At 50.6% G+C, this 21,391-nt stretch overlaps 3 protein-coding genes across 21 annotated transcripts in view; all 3 read left to right on the top strand.

Moving 5' to 3' along the window:
• KMT2A (lysine methyltransferase 2A) overlaps positions 1 to 4,727 on the top strand; it is a gene marked incomplete at its 5' end in the record, with an annotated part of 101,330 nt that extends 96,603 nt beyond the window's left edge. For 4 of the 5 annotated variants that reach the window (XM_080640381.1, XM_080640380.1, XM_080640379.1 and 1 more), the window contains one exon: positions 173 to 4,727. In XM_080640381.1, coding sequence (XP_080496507.1) covers positions 173 to 448 — 276 coding nt within the window. In that variant the 3' untranslated portion in view covers positions 449 to 4,727. The remainder of the gene's footprint in view (positions 1 to 172) is intronic. The other variant, XM_080640382.1, reaches the window with a different exon arrangement.
• A 479-nt stretch (positions 4,728 to 5,206) lies between these two features.
• Positions 5,207 to 9,339, top strand: TTC36 (tetratricopeptide repeat domain 36). Its single transcript, XM_080642515.1, has 3 exons — positions 5,207 to 5,470; positions 6,712 to 6,900; positions 9,024 to 9,339. The coding sequence occupies exons 1-3, from the start codon at positions 5,359 to 5,361 to the stop codon at positions 9,284 to 9,286; spliced, it is 564 nt and encodes a 187-aa protein (XP_080498641.1). The 5' UTR covers positions 5,207 to 5,358; the 3' UTR covers positions 9,287 to 9,339.
• A 117-nt stretch (positions 9,340 to 9,456) lies between these two features.
• TMEM25 (transmembrane protein 25) lies at positions 9,457 to 14,273 on the top strand. 15 transcript variants are annotated; one of them, XM_080642514.1, is made up of 10 exons: positions 9,462 to 9,575; positions 9,995 to 10,080; positions 10,309 to 10,620; positions 11,295 to 11,585; positions 11,755 to 11,886; positions 12,206 to 12,236; positions 12,365 to 12,465; positions 12,804 to 12,896; positions 13,021 to 13,101; positions 13,995 to 14,273. In XM_080642514.1, the coding sequence occupies exons 2-9, from the start codon at positions 10,011 to 10,013 to the stop codon at positions 13,092 to 13,094; spliced, it is 1,104 nt and encodes a 367-aa protein (XP_080498640.1). In that variant the 5' UTR covers positions 9,462 to 9,575; positions 9,995 to 10,010; the 3' UTR covers positions 13,095 to 13,101; positions 13,995 to 14,273. The 15 variants fall into 15 exon arrangements, with proteins under 15 accessions (XP_080498631.1, XP_080498630.1, XP_080498632.1 ...); XM_080642501.1 differs by having other exon boundaries at positions 14,058 to 14,272; XM_080642513.1 differs by having other exon boundaries at positions 13,233 to 14,272.
• Positions 14,274 to 21,391: the final 7,118 nt, after the last annotated feature.

Genomic DNA, 21,391 nt, shown 5'->3' with positions numbered 1-21,391 from the left:
TCCCTTCCATTCTCCCTAAAAAACAATGGAAAAATATCCTCAGTGAAAGTTAACAAAAAATTTTTAAAAAACACGTATTTCTTAGTTAAAAAAAAGAAAGAAGAAGGTTGGGAAACACTCTCAAATCTGAGCTGTACTAAACTGCGGGTTCCCCGTTCTCCTTCACATTCAGGGCATCGGTTGCTACATGTTCCGCATCGATGACTCCGAGGTGGTGGATGCCACCATGCATGGCAATGCTGCCCGCTTCATAAACCACTCGTGCGAGCCCAACTGCTACTCCCGGGTCATCAACATCGATGGGCAGAAGCACATCGTCATCTTCGCGATGCGCAAGATCTACCGTGGGGAGGAGCTCACCTACGACTACAAATTCCCCATCGAGGATGCCAGCAACAAGCTACCCTGCAACTGTGGCGCTAAGAAATGTCGGAAGTTCCTAAACTAAAGCTGCTCCTCTCCCCAGTGCCGCGACCAGGGCCACCTTCGCCAGAGCCGGGAGTTCGGGCCTGAGGGGCAATGTTGAAGGGCCTCCCCGATGGCTGAGCCCTGTGTCCCGTATTCACATTATACATGTGATCGCAGCCCTGGGGAGAGATGAGGTCTCAGAAAAGATCCGTGACCTGCCTTCTGCTGGGGCCCCTGGTTATGTGCTGTTAAAAATGAGGAGAGGGGTCCCTAGTAGACGTGCCTGGAAGGAGCTCTGGATTAGTTGCGTTGGGAGGTTGGGCCTGAGCCTCTCCTCAGAGAGAAGTGGCCGTCCTCTCTGTGGCCCTTTCCCACGCCCTCCAGCCAGGGGCCAGCCAGAGCCCTGGGTGTGGGGTGGTTTGGTCCCTGACCACTTGCCGGCCAGGCCCACCTAGAGCCGTCGGGGAACAAACAGGAGGCGGGCAGTTTCCTTGCCTTCCCAGTGAGCACTCGCTTCTGGTTGGGAAAGAGGATTCTCAGCACCTTTGGTGTTGAAGGCTGTTGGGGTTGTGCCAATTAATTACCAAACGCCGAGCCTGTGGCTGTAAGTGGGAGTACGTCCCCATGAGCCTTATCTCAGCCAACTACCTTCCTTGACAGTAGGAGCAGCTTCCTCCTCACTCCTCTTCACTCCACTTCCCGCGTTTTCCCTGCTCGGCCTCCACTGCTTTCCATTCTCTCTGGGTGGAGGAGACCGTGACTCCTGCTCAAGGACACTCCCTGTGGGCATACTGTGCACCTCCGAATGTCCCCTGAGTCTGGAGGCACTCCCAGTGGGTGGTGGACAGGAGGCCTTGGCCAGAACCAGACAGAATGAGGCATTTTCTCAAAGCTCCGCTGAGAGTTTTAGAGAAACGTCCAAAGCCTGATATTTGAGACAAGGGAAAGATTGTTTCAATAGTTGAGTCATGCAGCAACCAGAGCATCGGGTCAGGGTGCCTCTGGGCCCCATCCCTAGGCCATGGTGACCATTTTCCCTTTGTGACGACATAGGAAGACTTGATCTTTAAAGGGTCCATGTCCAGTTGAAGGCACAACACTAATCAGATTTCAAGGCCCAAACCTTGGGGACTGAGCACCTTGCATTGAGGGGACTGCCACCTATGCAAACTCCACAGCTAAGTGAGTTCATGACACTACTGTCCTGCGCCCTCCGGACGTGGCCACCCGGCACCCACTGCTTCCTCCCTCCCCGAGACGGTGTCCCAACCTATTAAATTAAGTCATCAGATTTTACTCTGTTCTGTTTACAGTTTACTATTTAAGGTTTTATAAATGTAAATATATTTTGTATATTTTTCTATGAGAAGCACTTCATAGGGAGAAGCACTTATGACAAGGCTATTTTTTAAACCGCGGTATTATCCTAATTTAAAAGATCGGTTTTAAATAAGTTTTTATTTTCATAGGATGAAGTTAAAAGAAACTATTCAGCTGTACATGCAAAGTCTGGTTTTTCCTGCCCAGCTCCCCCTGGAAGTTTCTGTTGTTTCGTGTGTAGTTTGTTTGTGCCCTGTTGACATAAACGTTTCCTGGGTTTGCTCTTCGACAATAAAAGGAAAGGAAGATCACCCAGCCCCATGGGGCCGCTCCTCTTCTTTCCCACGCTGTCCCCTTCCTGGCCCTGGCTCCAAGCGGTGACATGTGGTCATCTCCTTTCCCGCTTCACAGTTAGCGACCGAGCAGATGGCACCTGACATCCCCATCACCATCTGCCTCGTAGATCACCTTGTTCCTCCCGTGCCCACTGAGCCCTCATTCCTGCAGAGACCCCACTGAAGCTGAAGCAGTCTGGCCACTCCTGACGGAGCAGATCTGCTTCTCCGCCTCCGCAGCACAAGGATTCAGCGCGCGTCGTTCCTTCCCTGGAGCCCGTCCCTGGGAAGTGCAGCCAAGCAATACTCCGCCAGCTCTGCCCTGGCTCCCGGCTCTGCTGTGCCTTCGCCCTGGGCGCCCGGGCTCCTGTGACCTTACGAACTCCATATGGTGGCTCTGCTGGAACATGCACTGTCCCTGCGTGCGGGGCCCAGCACTGTGGCCAGGGTGGCAGACCGCCCTGGGGCACGGAGAAGGCACTCCATCCAGACCTCCCTCCTTTCCTCTTGCCCGTGAACAAGACATGGTGGCCCGAGGGCTCACTACTGTCTGGTTTCCTTTATTATTGCACTGTGTGAGGTTTTTGTAAATCCTTTAATTTTTTTTTTTATTTTATTTTTTATTTTTATTTTTTTTTAGGAAAAAACCTTAAGCTGCATTTGTTACTGGAATGATTGATGCACTGATGGGTCATGACTTCACCAAAGGCCAGTCTGGGGTGGGGGACACTCAGCTAAGCAGACCCAGTTCCTGCTCTGCTAGGCCATGTACTGTGAGCCCCTCCTCTTCTCTGTCCCAAACCTGCGTCTCCTGTAGCTGCAGGTGGTCTGCCTGGCCTTGCCCTCCCTGGTTATAACCACGGAAACGAGAAGTCCCTCCTACAGCTCAGCCTTGAGTTCATTGCCAAACTTCCGCTAACCTGCCAGGGACTTGGGGAGTGAGCTAAGTAGGCAGAAGGTGGGACGGCTGCCTCCAAAACGCCCAAATTTGTTTTGAAAGTGAGCTAAGGAGTCTCCTCACAGAAGTGCAGACAGGTACTGCGGTGTGTCACTCCTAAGAGTCTCCAAGGGGCACCCCAAGTCCCTATGGAGTGACAGGCTGGGACCTGGTTGGTTCTGTGAGCACTGGCACCTGCACGGCTTTGCTGCTTTGGCCGCCTCTCCTGGTGGCAGAGACGCTGTGTAACCGGAATAGCTGCTGGCGCTGACCCTTTGGCCAGAACTCGGTCCCTCTGTTACTGTCCACCACCTTCAGCACAACCCCTCCTGGTTTTAGACCAGGAACGAGTTAGGTCAGTGGTCGGCAAACTGCGGCTCGCGAGCCACGGTTTGCCACTCTGTTGATTAATGAGTTTGCCGACCACTGAGTTAGGGGAAGCCCTGGCAGCTGTATGCTCCGCCCAGGCTCCTTTGCGAGATCCAGGCCCCACCCTGCTCGCCCTGCAGATCCCCGGCCACGCGGTGAGTTCCACGCGGCACCCTGGATTTCACACAACACAACACAAATCTTTTAATGAATGTATGTAAAGGACTGACGTTCAATCAAATATCCGAAACTACTAAAGGTCCAAACCTTGTCAGATGATAACTTTTAAGTTTGATTTGGGATACTTTAAGTTAAAATTTTTTTCCTTTTTTTTTTTTTAAGGAAAAGCGGGTCATTGCAAAGGGCTGGGTGTGATTTTGTTTTGTCTCCATTTTAAAGCAATACAAGGTGATTGAGCAGATGCTTTTATGCCGAATCACGAACACCAGTCAAGACTCACACTCTGAAAACTTGCAACTTTGGTGTTTTGGTTTTCAAATAAGTATAAATATGATATACATAGGAACTAATATAGTAATGCACCGTGTAACAAAGCCTCGTGCAGTCCATGGCTTTCATTCTCTTAACACTATAGATAAGGGTGTGCTCCAGTTGCTAGTGGCTGTGGGAAAAGCCACTGGCCCTTCTGATGCTTGGGAATGGGGAGGCCCGGACACGGGGGAGGCGACAGCGGTTCCAGGGGTCAGAGACGCAGGAGGTGCCTCCTGGATGTTTTTCTGCCAGTGGATGTTTCCAGGCAGTATCTGTACTCCTTGTTTTTCTATTTTTGGTTATGAATGTTGGGGTTACCACCTGCATTTAGGGGAAAATTGTGTTCTGTGCTTTCCTGGTATCTTGCTCCCAGGTACTCTAGTTCTGTCTTCAACCAAGAAAATAGACTCGTGGTGTTTCTTTCATTGAACTTTTAACAGTCTCTTTAGTAAATACAGGTAGTTGAATAATTGTTTCAAAAGCTCAACAGATGACAAGCTTCTTTTCTAAAAATGACATTTCTTGATACCTTTATCATGTATAACAGATCTTTCAGTTTGTTTGGGTTTATTTTTCTTTCCTTGTGTTCTTCCAAACTTCTGGTTAGAGAAAAAAGAAAAAAAAAAGGGAAAAAATGTGTCTAAAGTCCATCAGTGTTAACTCCCTGTGACAGGGATGAAGGAAAATAACTTTAATAGTTCAAAAAATAATAATGCTGAAAGCTCTCTACGAAAGACTGAATGTAAAAGTAAAAAGTGTACATAGTTGTAAAAAAAAAAGGAGTTTTTAAACATGTTTATTTTCTATGCACTTTTTTTTATTTAAGTGATAGTTTAATTAATAAACATGTCAAGTTTATTGCTGCACGTGGTGGAGCTTTCTTTTGGCTTTGGCTGGGCTGAGGGTTGGGGGAGGGACACAGGATGCCTTCTGTAGTCCCCTGCCTTCCACACTGGCTCTCTCCACAGTATTTCCTTATCAATGATGTGTACTCAGCACCTAATCCTGGATTTAAAGAAAGGTTCAAGAAGACATATGCAGGCCCGGACACGGGGGAGGCGACAGCGGTTCCAGGGGTCAGAGACTGCCTGCATACCCCCTCCCTTATCCATGGGTAGTCCAGCCCTGGCTTCTGTTGGTTTCCTCCAGATCTGAATATAATAAAAGCATGCAAAGGAGCGCCTGAACAGCATGGCTCTTTGCTCCACTCCACCTTAAGCCTGAACTTGTATTTATTTACTGTTTCTCCTGGGATGGGGGTGCTGGTGGGGAGGTGGTTGAGAAATAGCTGTAAATGTTCTGCCAAGCCAGGGTCACGAACCCAGGGCCAAAGGACATCCAGTTTACACTGTAACCAAAAGAATGGGAGACACTCCTCTTCATGGGGATGGTCCTCAAACAACCTCCCTCAGATCCACTGGCTGCAAAGCTCAGACCCCACTCACTGCTTCTCCCTCCCTCCGCTCATCCTGAGTCACAGTTTTGGAGTTGAGCACCATGGGGACTCTAAACGATCAGGCGGTTTTGCAGGCCATCTTCAACCCTGACACCCCATTTGGAGACGTTGTTGGGTTGGACCTAGGAGAGGAAGCTGAGGAAGAAGATAAAGGTGAGTATTTGACCTTGGAGGATAGCTCTCTACATTGGCTGGTCTGCAGGCCTTCCTGGGGAGGCTGCGGTAGGTGGTCTTGCAAAACCCCGTGTTTATTCCAGACCCTTGGGCAATGATTGAGATTGGCCTTAAAAGATCTGCGGATCCCTTGTACACTGATGAGCGTTTGACAAGAGTCACTGCCAAGAGGAAAGGGCCAGGGCTTGTCTCAGTCCTTCAGACCTCACACCTCTGAATGTACCTCACCACTCAATTCTCCCCATGATCCAAGCTTCACTGTGTTGGAGGGTAGGAGGGTGCTATTAAACTCTCACATCACTGTCATAACAGAATTTCACCACAAAGACCGGAAGAGGGCAGGCAGGGCTCTTGCATGGTTCCAAGCTAAGCGAGCATTCAGCGCCACCTGCCATCACAAGCAAGTACTGAGCCGATCCTCCCACAGTGCACTCTGGCTTTCCATGGGTCCCAGTGGGGACTGGTGTCCCCATTGAGGTTTTTTTTATTGTTGTTTGTTTTTTAAATATATTTTTTATTGAATTTTTACAGAGAGGAAGGGAGAGGGAGAGAGAGCTAGAAACACTGATGAGAAACATCAATCAGCTGCCTCCCGCACACTCCCTACTGGGGATGTGCCCCGCAACCAAGGTACATGCCCTTGACCGGAATCGAACCTGGGGGACCCTTGAGTCCTCAGGCTGATGCTCTATCCACTGAGCCAAACCGGCTAGGGCCCCATTGAGGTTTTTATGTCCTTGTTTCTAAAGGGGTGACGCCTAAGCCTTACTGAGACTTAAAGCTGAAAAGCTGGGGATATGTGAGGAGGGATTTTCGTGATCTGGAGGTGTCACAGAGCCTTAGTGTTGGAGGCAGTGCAATCGAGCGAAACGGGGGCAAGCTCAGGAAAGGACCTGGGTTCAAATTCAAGCTGTGCAACTCACAGGCTGTGTGGCCTTGAGCAAGTCTTTTTAGCTGCAGGCTAAGGAGCATGAGCTTCATTCTCTTCATTCCCAGGTTCCTTTGGGGCTTAGGCAGTGCTAGCTCTTAGCCTTGGGTGACCTCGGTTCCCCGCCCCCCACCCCCCGCCACAACCCCCATCCCAAATACCTCATCTTATCCAGCTGTGACCCACCCCTCAGCCCAGTCAGTTCTGGCTCACGTGTCCAAAGCCTGAGGTGGCTTTTGCTTCTTGCTCCCAACCGCACGCCTGCCCCCTCCTGGCTCCCTCCCTGGCACAGGTGGAGTTTTCCCGCAAGCACAGCTGGAGCAGTCCAAGGCCCTGGAGCTGCAGGGGGTGACAGCAGCAGAGGCCGGCGACCTCAGCACAGCACTGGAGAGGTTTGGCCAAGCCATCAACCTGCTGCCCGAGAGGGCGTCAGCCTACAACAATCGAGCCCAGGCCCGGCGGCTCCAGGGAGATGTGGCAGGTGAGGGGAGGTGCCCTGGAACCTCTACAGAAGGGGCCTTGGGGTGCACAGACCTGAGATGAAGTGGTTGTAGGGTTGGGGTTTGGGGGTGGGGAGTCATTCAACCACTCTGGAATCTGCATTCTTACCTATAAGAGAGATATTATGGTCCCTGCTAACCTCTTGGGGCTATTGTGAAAGCCAGATTATATTGCATTCCATTTATTTATTTAACATTTCATGAGAATCTACTACTGTAATAATGGGCCAGGTGCTGAGGACGCAAAGATAAAAGACACAGCAACTACGATGTGGCTGCCAGCCACTAAGCACTTCACATGTAAGCTGTAGTAACTACTTTAATTCTCACAACAACCCTGGAAGTATGTAGTCTTATCTTTGTTTTACAGATGAAGACACTGAAGCATGGAGGTTAGGTGCATGCTGCTCTCATACAGCTGAGAAGTAGCAGAACTGGGATTGGAACCAGATGGTAGGGCTCCAGAGTGATACTGCTTCTCAAGAAGCTTGCAGGCTAGGGGCCAGGACAGACATAATTACCATAATAGGTTGAGAAGGATCTGCTCCTGATGAGTGGGTTTTGAAGGATGAGTAGGAGTTCTTTGGATGGAGGGGAGGAAGTGGAGAAGGCACAGCCTGTAGAAATCCAGAAGGGCATGAAAGAAAGGTACAAGGGAACATCACAATTTCAAGCTGGCTGGACCAGGGAGTGGGGCAGGGCCTGGAAGTAAACAGGAATCACTAAAGGGTTTTAACCGGGAGTGACTGGATCAGACTTGCCGCATTTAGGTCATTCTAGCCCGAGTGGGGACAGTGGGACAAAAGGGGCCATAGTAAGAACCAGAGCACAGGCCGACCAGTGGTGAGTCACAGAAGTCTAGTAGACTGTTAAGACTCTGGTGGTGGGCATGCTCCTGGGACCAGTACTGCCAGGCTGGGGGTCTGGACTCCATTATGGGAACAGCGGAGAACCTAGAGGGTCCCTCGTTCAGGCTGGTCTGGCTCGGGCAGGGCAGGGCTGTAAAGTTCCTGGAGACAGCCTACAGACCAAAACCCCAGAGAGGACCAGAGGCCATTCGCCTGGAGGAGGCTTTCCATTCCTCCAGACCAGCTCCTCGGAGGGAAACCGAGAAGTGCTGGCATCAGAGAGCTGCTCAAAGGCCCAGGTCCAGAGCCCTCGCTGGGTTCCGGGGACCAAAACAGCCAGAAGGCAGCTCAGCCTTGCTAGGATGGCGAGCTCCCCAACCATCCTGGCGGGGTCTCTCGTTTATGGAGAGCAAGAATGAAGTGAGAGAACCCAGAAGAAACACAGCTCATGGGCCCTACAGTAGATGCCAGCAGGCTCCCCGGGGCTGAGTTCACATGCCTCACCCCAGTATTTTATAAGGACAATAAAAATAAAAATGCGGCAGGCCAGCTCTGGCTCCAAGACCCCCTTCAAAGAAAATTAGATACAAGTGAAGACTACGAAAATAAAGAATGAGGAAAGGCGGTCAGTGGAGAAAGTTTTAAAAATCACACAATGGAGCCCCGGCCGGTGTAGCTCAGCTGGTTGGGCATCACGCCATGCACGAAAAGACTGGCAGGTTCAATTCCCCGGCAGGGCACACGCCTACAGGTTCCATCCCTGTAGGGACTGTGCAGGAGACAGACATTTCTCTCTTTCTCTCCCATCCTGTCTCTAAAAATCAATTTTTTTTAAAAAAAGGCACTAAGGAGAACACTTCCTCATTGTTAAAAAAAGTCACACAATGGAAAAAAAGAGAGAAAAGCCTTCAAAAGAAAAAAGAAAGAGATATGGACTTGCCTGTATTTGTAAGAAACTGTAATTATTTGGGGCTCTGGGACTCAGTCACCTGGCAAGTGGTAGATGGGGAACCAGGTCCATGTGGGGAATAAACTGCCTGCTCCAGGCCAGCCACGGGCCAGATTCATGAACACAGTGACTGTTCAAAAAGCTCCCAGCACTGTGCGTGTGGTGGGTGTGGGGCAGGTGAGGGCTCTGCCAGCCACTGGCCGCAGCCAGGAGCCAGGGCGAGTCTACGGCTCTCGGGTCCATCTGTGTGATGTAATAGCAGCCGCCGCCGCCAGGCCTGAGCCCGGGCTGTGCTCGCTGTCCGCAGGGGCCCTGGAGGACCTGGAGCGCGCCGTGGCGCTAAGCGGCGGCCGGGGCCGCGCCGCCCGCCAGAGCTTCGTGCAGCGCGGGCTGCTGGCGCGGCTGCAGGGCCGGGACGACGACGCCCGCCGGGACTTCGAGCAGGCGGCGCGGCTGGGCAGCCCCTTCGCGCGGCGCCAGCTGGTGCTGTTGAACCCGTATGCCGCGCTGTGCAACCGCATGCTGGCCGACGTGATGGGGCAGATGCGCGGGGAGCGCACCCTGCGCTGAGCCCCGCGGGCGGTAGGGGCGCCCCAACCAATAAAGCTGCTGGCTCGACAGTCTCCCGCTTGTTTCTGCGCCGCCGCGGGAGGCGCCTGCGCGGCAGGGCCAGGGCAGAGCAGGCGACAGGGGCCGGGAGTGGGACTTCCGGCGCCCAGGGTGGGACGCGCCTGCGTGGCGGGGGCCGGGGGCGGGGCAGGCGGCTGCGGCCCCGGCGCTGATTGGTCCAACCCAGCGCGGCGCCGCCCGGCAGGCTTGCTCCCATCACTGCCTGTGGCTGCGCTGGGCCGACGGCGAGGTGAGGGCCGGGAGGCGGGGTGGGCGCTCTTCGCGACCCCGTCTGCGGGACCACCTTCTCCTCAGCCCACCCTCGCCTCCGCAACCGGAAGGATGGGGGCGGGGGGCGGGGTGAGACGGGGTCTCGAGCAGACGGCCCCTTTGGGGGTGGGGCGCGAGGGCGGGGGGCCTGCGCCTGCGCCTGGGGCAGGTCGCGTCGGGCTGGGAGTTTGCATCTGCCGAGCTGTGCCAGTTCGCCTGCGAGTCGGTTCGGCCTTCTGTGCTTGGCTGCTCGCCTCCTTGCCTTCCGCTCTGTGGGTCGGTCTACATTTGTGTTTACTTGCTTGTTTTATTTTTGTTTCTGGAGAGCTAATTCCTGGAGGAATAAATTTGCCCGCTACCACCTGGCTAATGTCGAGGCCCGCCCCCTTCTTTTGGCAGCCAGGCCGCCGCCACCATGGCGTTGCCCGCAGGCCCAGCCACCCTCCCGCACACACTGCTGCTCCTGCCAGCCCTCCTGAGCTCAGGTACACCCCTCTTCAGACACTTCTAGGCCATGTCTTCTCTCCCCTCCTTGCCTGCACCTCGACCTTCAGGCCCTCGGCTGCAGCGCTGGATTTCCCCTGACCCACATACCCACGATGCAGCCACTCCCTGTCGGAGACCTCTCTCCGCCTGCTGCCCCTCTGTAACTGGACCTCATCTTGGTCACAGAGCAGTACCATCCCGACCCAGAACATTCTGTCGTGTTCCAGGTTGGGGGGAGTTGGCGCCACAAATCGATGGCCAGGCCTGGGCTGAGCTGGCACTTCGGGAAAATGAACGCCACCCCTTCACCTGCCGAGTGGCAGGGGTGTCTGGCACCCCCAGATTGGCCTGGTACCTGGATGGACAGCTGCAGGAGGCGAGCACCTCACGGTTGCTGAGTGTGGGCGGGGAGGCCTTCTCTGGAGGCACCAGCACCCTCACTGTCACTGCCCAGCGGTCCCAGCATGAGCTCAACTGCTCCCTGCAGGACCCAGGCAGTGGCCCGGCAGCCAACGCCTCTGTCATCCTCAATGTGCAATGTGAGTGTCCCGGAGGGGGCCAGGGGGAGAGGTCCTCTGCCCAGGGACCCCCAGCAGCCACATAGCAGATGGTCTAATAGGACATTTAACACACATTTAAGCACTTTGCAAATATTAACTAATTTTAATCCTCACAGTAATCCCATGAGCGAATTTCTATTGTTATCTCCACTTTACAAATAAGAAAACAGCACAGAGAAGTAAAGTAATCTGGCAGAGATCACACATCTAGCTTGTAAGAAGCACAGCCAGTGTTCAGATCCATACATTTTGGCTCTAGTGTTTATACTCTTTTTTTAAAAATATGTTTTTATTGACTTTTTAGAGAGAGAGGAAGAAAGAGGGAGAGATAGAAACATCAATGATGACTCATTGATCAGCTGCCTCTTGTATGCCTCCTACTGGGGAAACTGAGCCCCCCTAACCCCAGCATGTGCCTTGACCTGGAATCGAACCCATGACCTCCTGGTTCATAGGTTGATGCTCAACCACTGAGCCACACCAGCCGGGCTTGTGTTTATACTCTTGATCACTACAAAATGCTGCCTCTGAGGTGGACACAGCCATCCTATTTCCTAGAGTCCCCTGGAGGAGAAGACCCTCTGGGTTTGGGAGGAAAGGGCAGGAGTATGAGGAGCTGTGGCGAGAACACAGTGGCCTCTGCTTTGCCCCAGTTAAACCGGAGTTTGCCCAGGTTGGAGCCAAGTACCAGGAAGCTCAGGGCCAGGGCCTCCTAGTGGTTCTTTTTGCCCTGGTCCGTGCCAACCCACCTGCCAATGTGACCTGGATCGACCAGGATGGGCCGGTGACTGTCAACACCTCAAACTTCCTGGTGCTGGATGCCCAGAATTACCCCTGGCTCACCAACCACACAGTGCAGCTGGAGCTTCGCAACCTGACACACAACCTCTCTGTGGTCGCCGCCAACGATGTGGGGGTCACCAGTGCCTCGCTCCCAGCCCAAGGTGAGCGTGGACTATCAGTACAGAAACGGGAGGACTTGCTGCCCTTTGGATGAGGCTTGTGAGTGAGCTGTCCCCAGCCACCTTGGGCAAGGAGGACAGAGTCGGACCTGTGGCATCTCAGAGTTGGGGGCCCTGCCTTCTTGGAACCTAACCAAAGGACCACCTGCAGGACTCCTGGCCACTCGGGTGGAAGTGCCACTGCTGGGCATCATTGTGGCCGGAGGGCTATCGCTGGGCACCCTGGTGGCATTCAGCACCTTAGTGGCCTGCCTGGTCTGCAGGAAAGAGAAGAAGACCAAAGGTAGGGCCAAAGTTGTGGGGGATAGGGTGGCTATGGGAGTGGAGATGAGGGCAGGGTGAGCAGCAGGGCAGAAAGTAGGGCAGGCAGAACCAGTTATCTGACAAGTGGCAGAACAAGTGTCCCCGGGGTGTGGCCATGGGTAATCACAGGCATCTGGGTGGCAGGGCCAGGCACTAGGAACAGCATTTCTGGTCCCAGAGTCAGGGCTGGCGTTTGAGAGACCCCTTGCCTTGCCTGAGGGGCCTGGGTCTGGAAGGGCAGGGGGCAAAGGCCGGTATGGGTGGGCACACTGAAGTGGTGGTATGGTTTCTCTCCTCAGGCCCCTCCCGGCGCCCATCACTGCTCTCTAGGTAACTGCCCCTGGGCTGGGGAACTGGACTGAATGGAGGTGTAGCTGCTGCTAGTCCTAGAACTGGACCCAAAGCAGGACTCAGCCTGCTGGAGCCAGGGCACATCCCAGGCTTTGTCCACCCTGCAGTGACTCCAACAACCTGAAGCTCAACAACGTGCGCCTGCCCCGGGAGAACATGTCCCTCCCATCCAACCTTCAGCTCAACGACCTCACTCCAGACTCCAGAGGTACATCCAGGACCCTCTGTGGCCCCTGTTTTATCTTCAGAGGTGCTGCTATTTTTCCTTTTTTTTTTTTTAATGATTTGAGAGGAAGGGGAAGGGAGTGGCGGGGAGAGAAGAGAGTGAGACATCAATTTATTGCTTATTTATGCATTCACTGGTTGATTCTTATATGTGCCCTGACTGGGGATAGAACCAGCAACCTTGGTGTATCGGGATGAAGCTCTAATCAATTGAGCTTCAGAGATGCTTCTAAGAGAAAAAGAGACCTTGGTACTTAGGAGGGGCAAGGCCCCATCAGGCGCACTCCTTATCCTGGCACTACCCCCTTTGTCACCCAATAGGGAAACCAGCGGACCGACAGACAGCTTGGAATAACAGCCGGCCAGAGCCAGAGCTTCTGGATTCAGAGCCCGGCGGCCTTCTCACCAGCCGAGGTACCATCCTCCCCTGCTCCTCAGCCCTTTTACTTATGCCTCTGAGTCCCTAGGGGCAGGGAGGGGTCTCCTGACTTCCAAGAATGAGTGTCACCGAGACTCCTGGGCATCTCTGACCCGGCAGGCTTCATCCGTCTCCCAATGCTGGGCTACATCTACCGAGTGTCCAGTGTGAGCAGTGAGGAGATCTGGCTCTGAGCTGAGGGTGAGACAGAAGGTGCCCATGCCCCTGTGCACCCTTCCCTCCAAGGCATCCTCTGCCTGGCCATGTTGCCAGTGAGATGCCACTTCCACTTGTGCTTGCATCCCTGGCTGGGGTGCTTCTGTCATCCACAGGAGGGTTCCACTGGATTTGACCCTGAGGGCACAGGTTGCTGACCGGACCCAAGCCCTTGTTCTTATTCAGGTTGGGGGCCTGCATGGGATGCCTGTGCCAAGCGGATAGAGCTGTTTACCTGTGTGTTCTGATGTCATCTGGCATCTAAGTGTGGCATGGCCCTGGTGACTTGGGCCTGCTCTGTGCCTCCCACCAGTATTCCTCAGCACCTCGCACAGCAGGCACAGGGACATGCCTGGTATGGGACTAGGAAGGCCTACATGTCTTGGATTTCCTTTCCGTGCTGTGTAGCTTTGCTCACTCTGAACATTTAGAGCCCTGCTTATTGCATAGAAATAAAATGCCCTGTGCACAGGGAGCAGCCCGGCCCAGGGCGTCAACCAAGCGCAGACCAGTCCCTTCTGCTGGTACCTCTGTCCCCACTGTCCCCCCTTCTCTTGAGCATCATAGGTTATACATTGGACCTTTAACCACTTCTTCACTGGGCACTAGACTCCTCATTGGCCTCTGGTGGTGCTAGTGCCTGGTGTTAGCACAATCAGGAGGAAAGAAGGAGGGGAGGAGCCTGGCAGCACCCAGGACAGCATGTAGCTATGCATCTTTTTCTTACAGTGATAGCACTTCAAGCACTTCTCCTGAGAGGGGGGAGTGAAGGTCCCAGGGCCTCTCTGTGGCTCTCCCACGTTGGCCTTCCTGTGATTCACTGAGGACCTTGAACCCCCCTGGGGTTGGTGGTTTCCCTCAACATGTCTCCCCTTTAGGGAACCTCAGCTCTGACCCATCAGCAAGAGGCCACCCTTCCTGTCCCATCCCCTGTTCTTCAGGGGATATCCATAGTGGCACATACTTCAACAGTGCTGGAAGCTTTTGGGGGACATGGAGAAGGAGGAGACCACATACCCCAAAACAACCTAAGGACACTTTACAAAGCAACATGGAAATGCCTGCAAATCAATAGAGTGCGGAGTATTTTTCCCTTATCTTTTGTAATTTAGTGCTGAGCACACAATAATTCAATAAACTTGACTGAGTGAATGTTACATGTGTTTCATTCTTTCAAGTAGGTTTCTTAATGAGATCTTTAAATCACACAGTTGAGAAAATTCAGCAAAACCTATGTACCTACCATACTGTTGAATCTTAACCTACTTTATTTGCTTCCAATCTTTTTTATTTATTTATTTATTTATTTATTTATTTATTTATTTATTTATCTTAAATATATTTTTTTCTTGATTTCAGAGAGGAAGGGAGAAGGATAGAGAGATAGAAACATCAGTGATGAGAGAGAATCATTGATTGGTTGCCTCCTGCACGCGCCCTACTGGGGATTGAGCCCACAACGCAGGCATGTGCCCTTGACCAGAATTGAACCCAGGACCCTTCAGTCCGCAGACTGATGCTCTATCCACTGAGCAACACCAGCTAGGGCCCAATCTTTTATTTTTTAAATAAATAATACTGTCCTGGCTGAGTAGCTCAGTTGGTTAGAGTATCATCCTGATAACGCCAAGATTGTGGGTTCAATCTCCAGTCAGGGCACATACAAGAATCAACAGATGAATGCATACTAGTAGATAAGTGGAACAGCCAATTGATGTTTCTCTCTTCCCCTCCCCGCTCCCTAAGATAAATAAAAATCAATAATATTTCTCTAATTGCACTGTTTCCAGTGGCAATGATGGCATGTTCTGTTTCGGGAGTGCCAGGTTGCGATCAGAGCTCCACCCAGTGACCAAGTCACTATCACTTGGCAGACTCTCCCCACTTTTAATTCCTGATCCTTTCCAGGGTTCTGCAGTGTCATATGGCTTACTTCTTAGTTTCTCTGTCCCTCTCCTCCACAGGCAGTCACGTTGCAGGCTTTACTCCCTCCTGCTACAAAATCAGCTCTCACTTGTCCATCTTCCAAAATTGTGTTGCTAGAACTTCTGAAGGTCAAGATGGCAGCATAGGTAAATGTGTTATTCACCTCCTCCCACAACCATGTCAAAATTAGAACTAATGTACAGAACAACCATGATTCAGAACCCCTGAAATCTAGCCAAATGGAAGTCCTACAACTAAGGAATTAAAGCTGAAGAAGCCACACTGAGACTGGTAGGAGGGGGGGAGACAAGGAACAGGCTGCTCCCATAGCCTTGTGAGGCAGATAAAAATTGGGAGGGAGGAGAATCCAAGATGGTGGCATAGGTAAACACCTAAACTGCTGCCTCGCACAACAATTTCAAAACTACAACTAAAAGACAGAACGGACACCATCCAGAACCACAGGAAAGCTGGCTGAGTGAAAATTCTACAACTAGAAGGAAAGAGAAAAGCTCACAGAGAATTGGAGGTACGGCAAAGGGGCTTTGTGCGCGCAGAGAGGAAGGGCGGCTGAGAGCCTGGCTGACTTTCTCTGGCGGAAGGGGGAAGGAAGCCTCCGACCGCACTGAACCCCAGTTCTGACTGCACTGAACCCCAGTTCCGGGCGAACCCCTGGGGACCCACGCTCTTCCGGGGGGAGTCTGGACTCTCGGGCGGAGACTCGAGCTGGGAAAGGCAGAAGTCTGAAGGCGCACGCGGGCCAGTGTGCACAAAGGCTGCGGAGGTTGCCACAGGCTTTCCCTAGTGGAAGGGAGTCAGAGGCTCCTGACTGCACTGAGCCCCAGTTCTGACTGCAGTGAACCCCAGTTCCAGGCGAGCCCCTGGGGACCCACGCTCTTGTGGGGGGAGTCTGGACTCTCGGGCGGAGACTCGGGAGCTGGGGAAGGTGGAAGACTGAAAGCGCGCGCGCGCGTGCCAGTGCGCACAAAGATTGCGGAGGTTGCCACAGGCTTTCCCTAGTGAAAGGGAGTCAGAGGCTCCTGACGGCACTGAGCCCCAGTTCTGACTGCAGTGAACCCCAGTTCCAGGCGAGCCCCTGGGGACCCACGCTCTTGTGGGGGGAGTCTGGACTCTCAGGCGGAGACTCGAGCTGGGGAAGGCGGAGGACTGAAAGCGCACATGCGCGCAAGGGCAAGGCTGACAGGAAGCCAAGACTGAGACTCCACCCCATCCAAGCTGAGCACAGAGGCTATTGCAATTTGGCAAGTCTAATCCTATAAGGCTGTCTCCAGCACCGAACTTCTCCCAGCATAGACACAGCTGATCCTTACAGCCAACTGGCCCGGAGGGCAATTCTTCCCAGTGATACCAACAACAATAAAGACTTAATTACAACAAGGCTGTACACACAGTCCACAAAGGGGTGCACCAAGAGTGTCCACCTCAGGTTAACTGGGGAAGCAGACCCACTGGGCCATATTGGAAACCTAGCACAAATATCTACCTTACCAACTCAGGGAATCAGTGAAAATGTGGGGTCAAAGAATCAGATCACAAACGAAAGAAATGGAGGAAAACAAACAACTGGATATAGAATTCAAAACTACGGTTATAAGACTTTTTAAGAATATCCTAGAAAAGGCCGATAAATATAACGAGACCCTCGAAGATATGAAAAAGGACCAACTAGAAATTAAACATACACTGACTGAAATAAAAAATATTATACAGAGACCCAGAAACAGAATAGAGGAACACAAGAATCAAGTCAAAGAATTGAAATACAAAGAAGCAAAAAACACTCAACCGAAAAAGCAAAAAGCAAAAAAAAAAAATCCAAAAAGTTGAAGATAATGTAAGAAGACTCTGGGACAACTTCAAGCGTACCAACATCAGAATTGTGGGGGTGCCAGAAGAAGAGAGAGAGCAAGATACTGAAAACCTATTTGAAGAAATAATGACCGAAAACTTCCCCCACCTGGTGAAAGAAATAGACTTACAAGTCCAGGAAGCCCACAGAACCCCAAACAAAAGGAATCCAAAGAGGACCACACCAAGACACATCATAATTAAAATGCCAAGAGCAAAAGACAAAGAGAGAATATTAAAAGCAGCAAGAGAAAAACAGTTAGTTACCTACAAGGGAGCACCCATACGACTGTCAGCTGATTTCTCAACAGAAACTATGCAGGCCAGACGGGAGTGGCAAGAAATTTTCAATGTGATGAATAGCAAGAACCTACAACCAAGATTACTCTACCCAGCAAAGCTATCATTCAGAATTGAAGGGCAGATAAAGAGCTTCACAGATAAGAAAAAGCTGAAGGAGTTCATCACCACCAAACCAGTATTATATGAAATGCTGAAAGGTATTCTTAAAGAAGAGGAAGAAGAAAAAAGTAAAGAGAAAAATTATGAACAACAAATACATATCTATCAACAAGCGAACCTAAAAATCAAGTGAATTAAAAACCTGAGGAACAGAATAATCTGGTGAATATAATAGAATCAGGGGCATAGAAAGGGAATGGACTGATAATTCTCAGGGGGAAAGGGGTATGGGGGGTTCATGAAGAGAATGGACAAAAATCATACACCTATGGATGAGGACAGTGGGGGGGAGGTAAGGGCAGAAGGTGGGGTGGGAAATGGGTGGAGGGGAGCTATGGGGGGAAAAAGGAGAAATAATTGTAATAATCTGAATAAAGATTTATTTAAAAAAAAAATTGGGAGGGATATCTCGGCTGGGGAGTTCCCCCTAAGGAGAAAGGGATACCAGCCCCACACCAGGCTCCCCATAACTTCTGACTAAAAAACAGGGGACTGATGCTGAGGGAGACGGAGGCTGCTCAAGTCCTAGGCATTCCTCTTAAAGGGCCACACATGATCTTTACTCAGACTCATTCCCTCTAGCTGCAGCACAGGGGCAGCAGCTTGAAAGGCACCAGAGGCATATGAGGAGGAACTGAATTGTCCCATATCAGGGCGTGAGCTGGGGGTCCAGGTTTCTCCCAGACAGAAGTGCTGGCAGAGACCATTGTTCCTTTGCTGAGCCCTCCCCCAAAGAGCTGGCAGGTGGGTGTCATATCTGAGACTCCATTAACCTGGCTCACACTGTTAGCCCCATCCTGGTGATTTCCTGAGACCCCACCCCACCCAACTTTCAGGCCCATCCAAGCTGTTTCCAGTGGCTTTTCCATTCTAATGGCCTGTCTTGGCTCATGCTTCAGATTTTTCTAAAACCTCTCAAATAAACAGCATTTGGCCTGGGCATGCCCCATCCTTCTCACTAAGTGGCCTCATGGTAAATTCCTCCCACTGATATGCCAACAACAATCAAGGCTCAACTATAAGAGAAGGGGTACACAGACCACATTGGGGGCACACTCAAGTGCCCAGCTGGGGTGATAGGGAAGGCTGTGCCACTGGACCCTATAGAATACCTACTACTGTAGGCCACTCTACCAAGCCCAGGAGACATAGTAGCTCTACCTAATCCATAGAAATAAATACAGGATGGCTGCCAAAATGAGGAGACAAAGAAACATGTCCCAAATGAAAGAACAGAACTCCAGAAAAAGAACTAAACAAAATGGAGACAAGTAATCTACCAGATGCAGAGTTCATAACATCCTACCAGGTATATAACAAAGAGCTAATATACTAATTAGACTGGACGGCGGAACGACCTTCTGGAATGACCAGTGGATGGGGGGCATGGCCACAGGGCTGCCGCCACCCTCTGCGGGGCGATCAATCGGGGGGGGGGGCAGTGAGGTTCTGTGATCGATTGCCCCACAGAGGGTGACAGCAGCCGGGCCACGAGGGCCGAGGCAGCCAAGGCTGTATGAATTTCATGCATCGGGTTTCCAGTGGGTTATAAAGATGTGCAATGAACATAGAACCTCAATGGCATGAAAAAGGACCAGTCAGAAATGAAGGGTACATGAACTGAAATAAAGAATAATTTAGAAGGGAATCAATAGTAGAGTAAATGAAGCCGAGAATCAAATCAGCAATTTGGATTATAAGGAAGCAAAAATCAATCAGAACAGGAAAAAGAATCCAAAAAAATGAGGTGGTATAAGGAGCCTCTGGGATAATTTCAAGCAAACCAACATTCACATCATGGGGGTACCAGAAAGAGGAGAGAGAGCAAGCAAGAAATTGAAAACCAATTTGAAGAAATAATAACAGAAAATTTCCCCTAAGTTGGTGAAGGAAATAGACATACAAGTCCAGGGAGCATAGAAAGTCCCAAACAAGATGAACCAAAGAGGCCCACACCAAGACACATCATAATTAAAATGTCAAAGATTAAAGACAAAGAATCTTAAAGGCAGCAAGAGAAAAGCAGTTCGTTACCTATAAGGGAGCTCCCATAAGACTGTCAGCTGATTTCTCAATAGAAACTTTGCAGGCCAAAGGGATTGGCAAAAAATGTTCAAAGTGATGAGAAGCAAGGACCTACAACCAACATTTCTCTACCCAGCAAACCTCTCATTTAGAATCAAAGATCAGATAAAGAGCTTCCCAGAGGGGGAAAAAAATCTAAAGGAGTTCACCACCACCAAACAAGTATTACTAGAAATGCTAAAGGGTCTTCTTTAAGAAGAAAAAGATAAAAAATATGAACAATAAAATGGCAAAAAAATACGTATCTATTAACAATTGAATCTAAAAAACAAAACAAACAAACAGAAACAGACTCATAGATACAGAGCACATTTTGAGGGTTGCCAGATGAGATGGGGGATTGGGAGGCTGGGTAAAAAAGGTGAATGGATTAAGAAGTACAAATTGGGCCAAAACCGGTTTGGCTCAGTGGATAGAGCGTCGGCCTGCAGACTGAGGGGTCCCGGGTTCGGTTCCGGTCAAGGGCATGTACCTGGGTTGCGGGCACATCCCCAGTGGGGGGTGTGCAGGAGGCAGCTGATCGATGTTTCTCTCTCATCGATGTTTCTAGCTCTCTATCCCTCTCCCTTCCTCTCTGTAAAATATCAATAAAATATGTTTAAAAAAAAGAAGTACAAATTGGTTGTTACAGAATAGTCATGGGGAAGTAAAGAACAGCATAGGGAATATAGTCAATAATATTCTCATTACTATGTGTGGTATCAGATGGGTGTGAGATTTTTTTGTGATGACCACTTAGTAAGTTATGTAATGGCTAATCCCTGGGGTGTACACCTGAAACTAATATAATAATGTATATCAACTGTAATTGAAACATTAAAAAAAAGCTTTAAAAAATGTTATTTTGTCTGCTGTCATTTTTTTTCTTACTATTTGTCCTTGTTTGGGATTTTTTATTCCTGTATTGTCATTTTAATAAATAAGGTGAAAGGAGGAAGTGAAGATGTAAATATGTGTTTTATGTTTATTTGGAAGTGCTGAGAACCTATGATTGGCAGAGGTGAGGGACACTTTAAGTCAGGAACAGAGCCTGCATAGAGGTTGGTTAGAGGTGGGAACTAAGGAGTCATGGCAAGTGCCTGGGGTCACAGTTCGCAGTGGGGATTTATGGGATGTGAGGACTTTGGGGTATGAAGAGACTAGCCCAGTGGCAGGTCTAAAAGGCCAAGTTGAAACTGTATACTTAGTAATGGGATTATTATATCTCACATGTTGTGGCACGTAATGTTTTCATGTTTTTTGTTTTTTGTTTTTTTAAAAATATATTTTATTGATTTTTTTACAGAGAGGAAGGGAGAAGGACAGAAAGCTAGAAACATCAATCAGCTGCCTCCTGCACACCCGCCCTGGGGACGTGCCCGCAACCAAGGCACATGCCCTTGACCGGGATCGAACCCGGGACCCTTCAGTCCGCAGGCCGACGCTCTATCCACTGAGCCAAACCGGTTACGGCCATGTTTTTTTTTTTTATATATATATTTTATTGGTATTTTACAGAGAGGAAAGGAGAGGGACAGAGAGCCAGAAACATCGATGAGAAACATTGATCAGCTGCCTCCTGCATACCTCCCACTGGGGATGTGCCCGCAACCAAGGTACATGCCCTTGACCAGAATCGAACCCGGGACCCTTCAGTCCGCAGGCCGACGCTCCATCCACTGAGCCAAACCGGATTCGGCTGTTTTCATGTTTTTTATTCACAGGACAAGCCTAAGAATTGTTAGTGTTTATTGTAACTGATTCATAACTAGATTAACTGAAGCATAGAAGTTAAACTGATTTTCCCCAGGCCACAGAGCAAGCCAAAAGGGAGTAACTACAGATTGTTAAAGAGGAGAGAGGAGCCCATGATGAAAACATTGTCTGAAGATGATCACTGGAGAGCTATGGTGGGTGTGCTGAAGTAGGGAGAAAAGCTAGAAGGCCTACCTAT

The sequence above is a fragment of the Plecotus auritus genome, assembly GCF_963455305.1.
Source record: "Plecotus auritus genome assembly, chromosome: 9".
NCBI lineage: Eukaryota > Metazoa > Chordata > Mammalia > Chiroptera > Vespertilionidae > Plecotus > Plecotus auritus.
The sequence above is the reverse complement of the archived record's forward strand: the minus strand, read 5'-3'. Positions and strand labels throughout refer to the sequence as shown.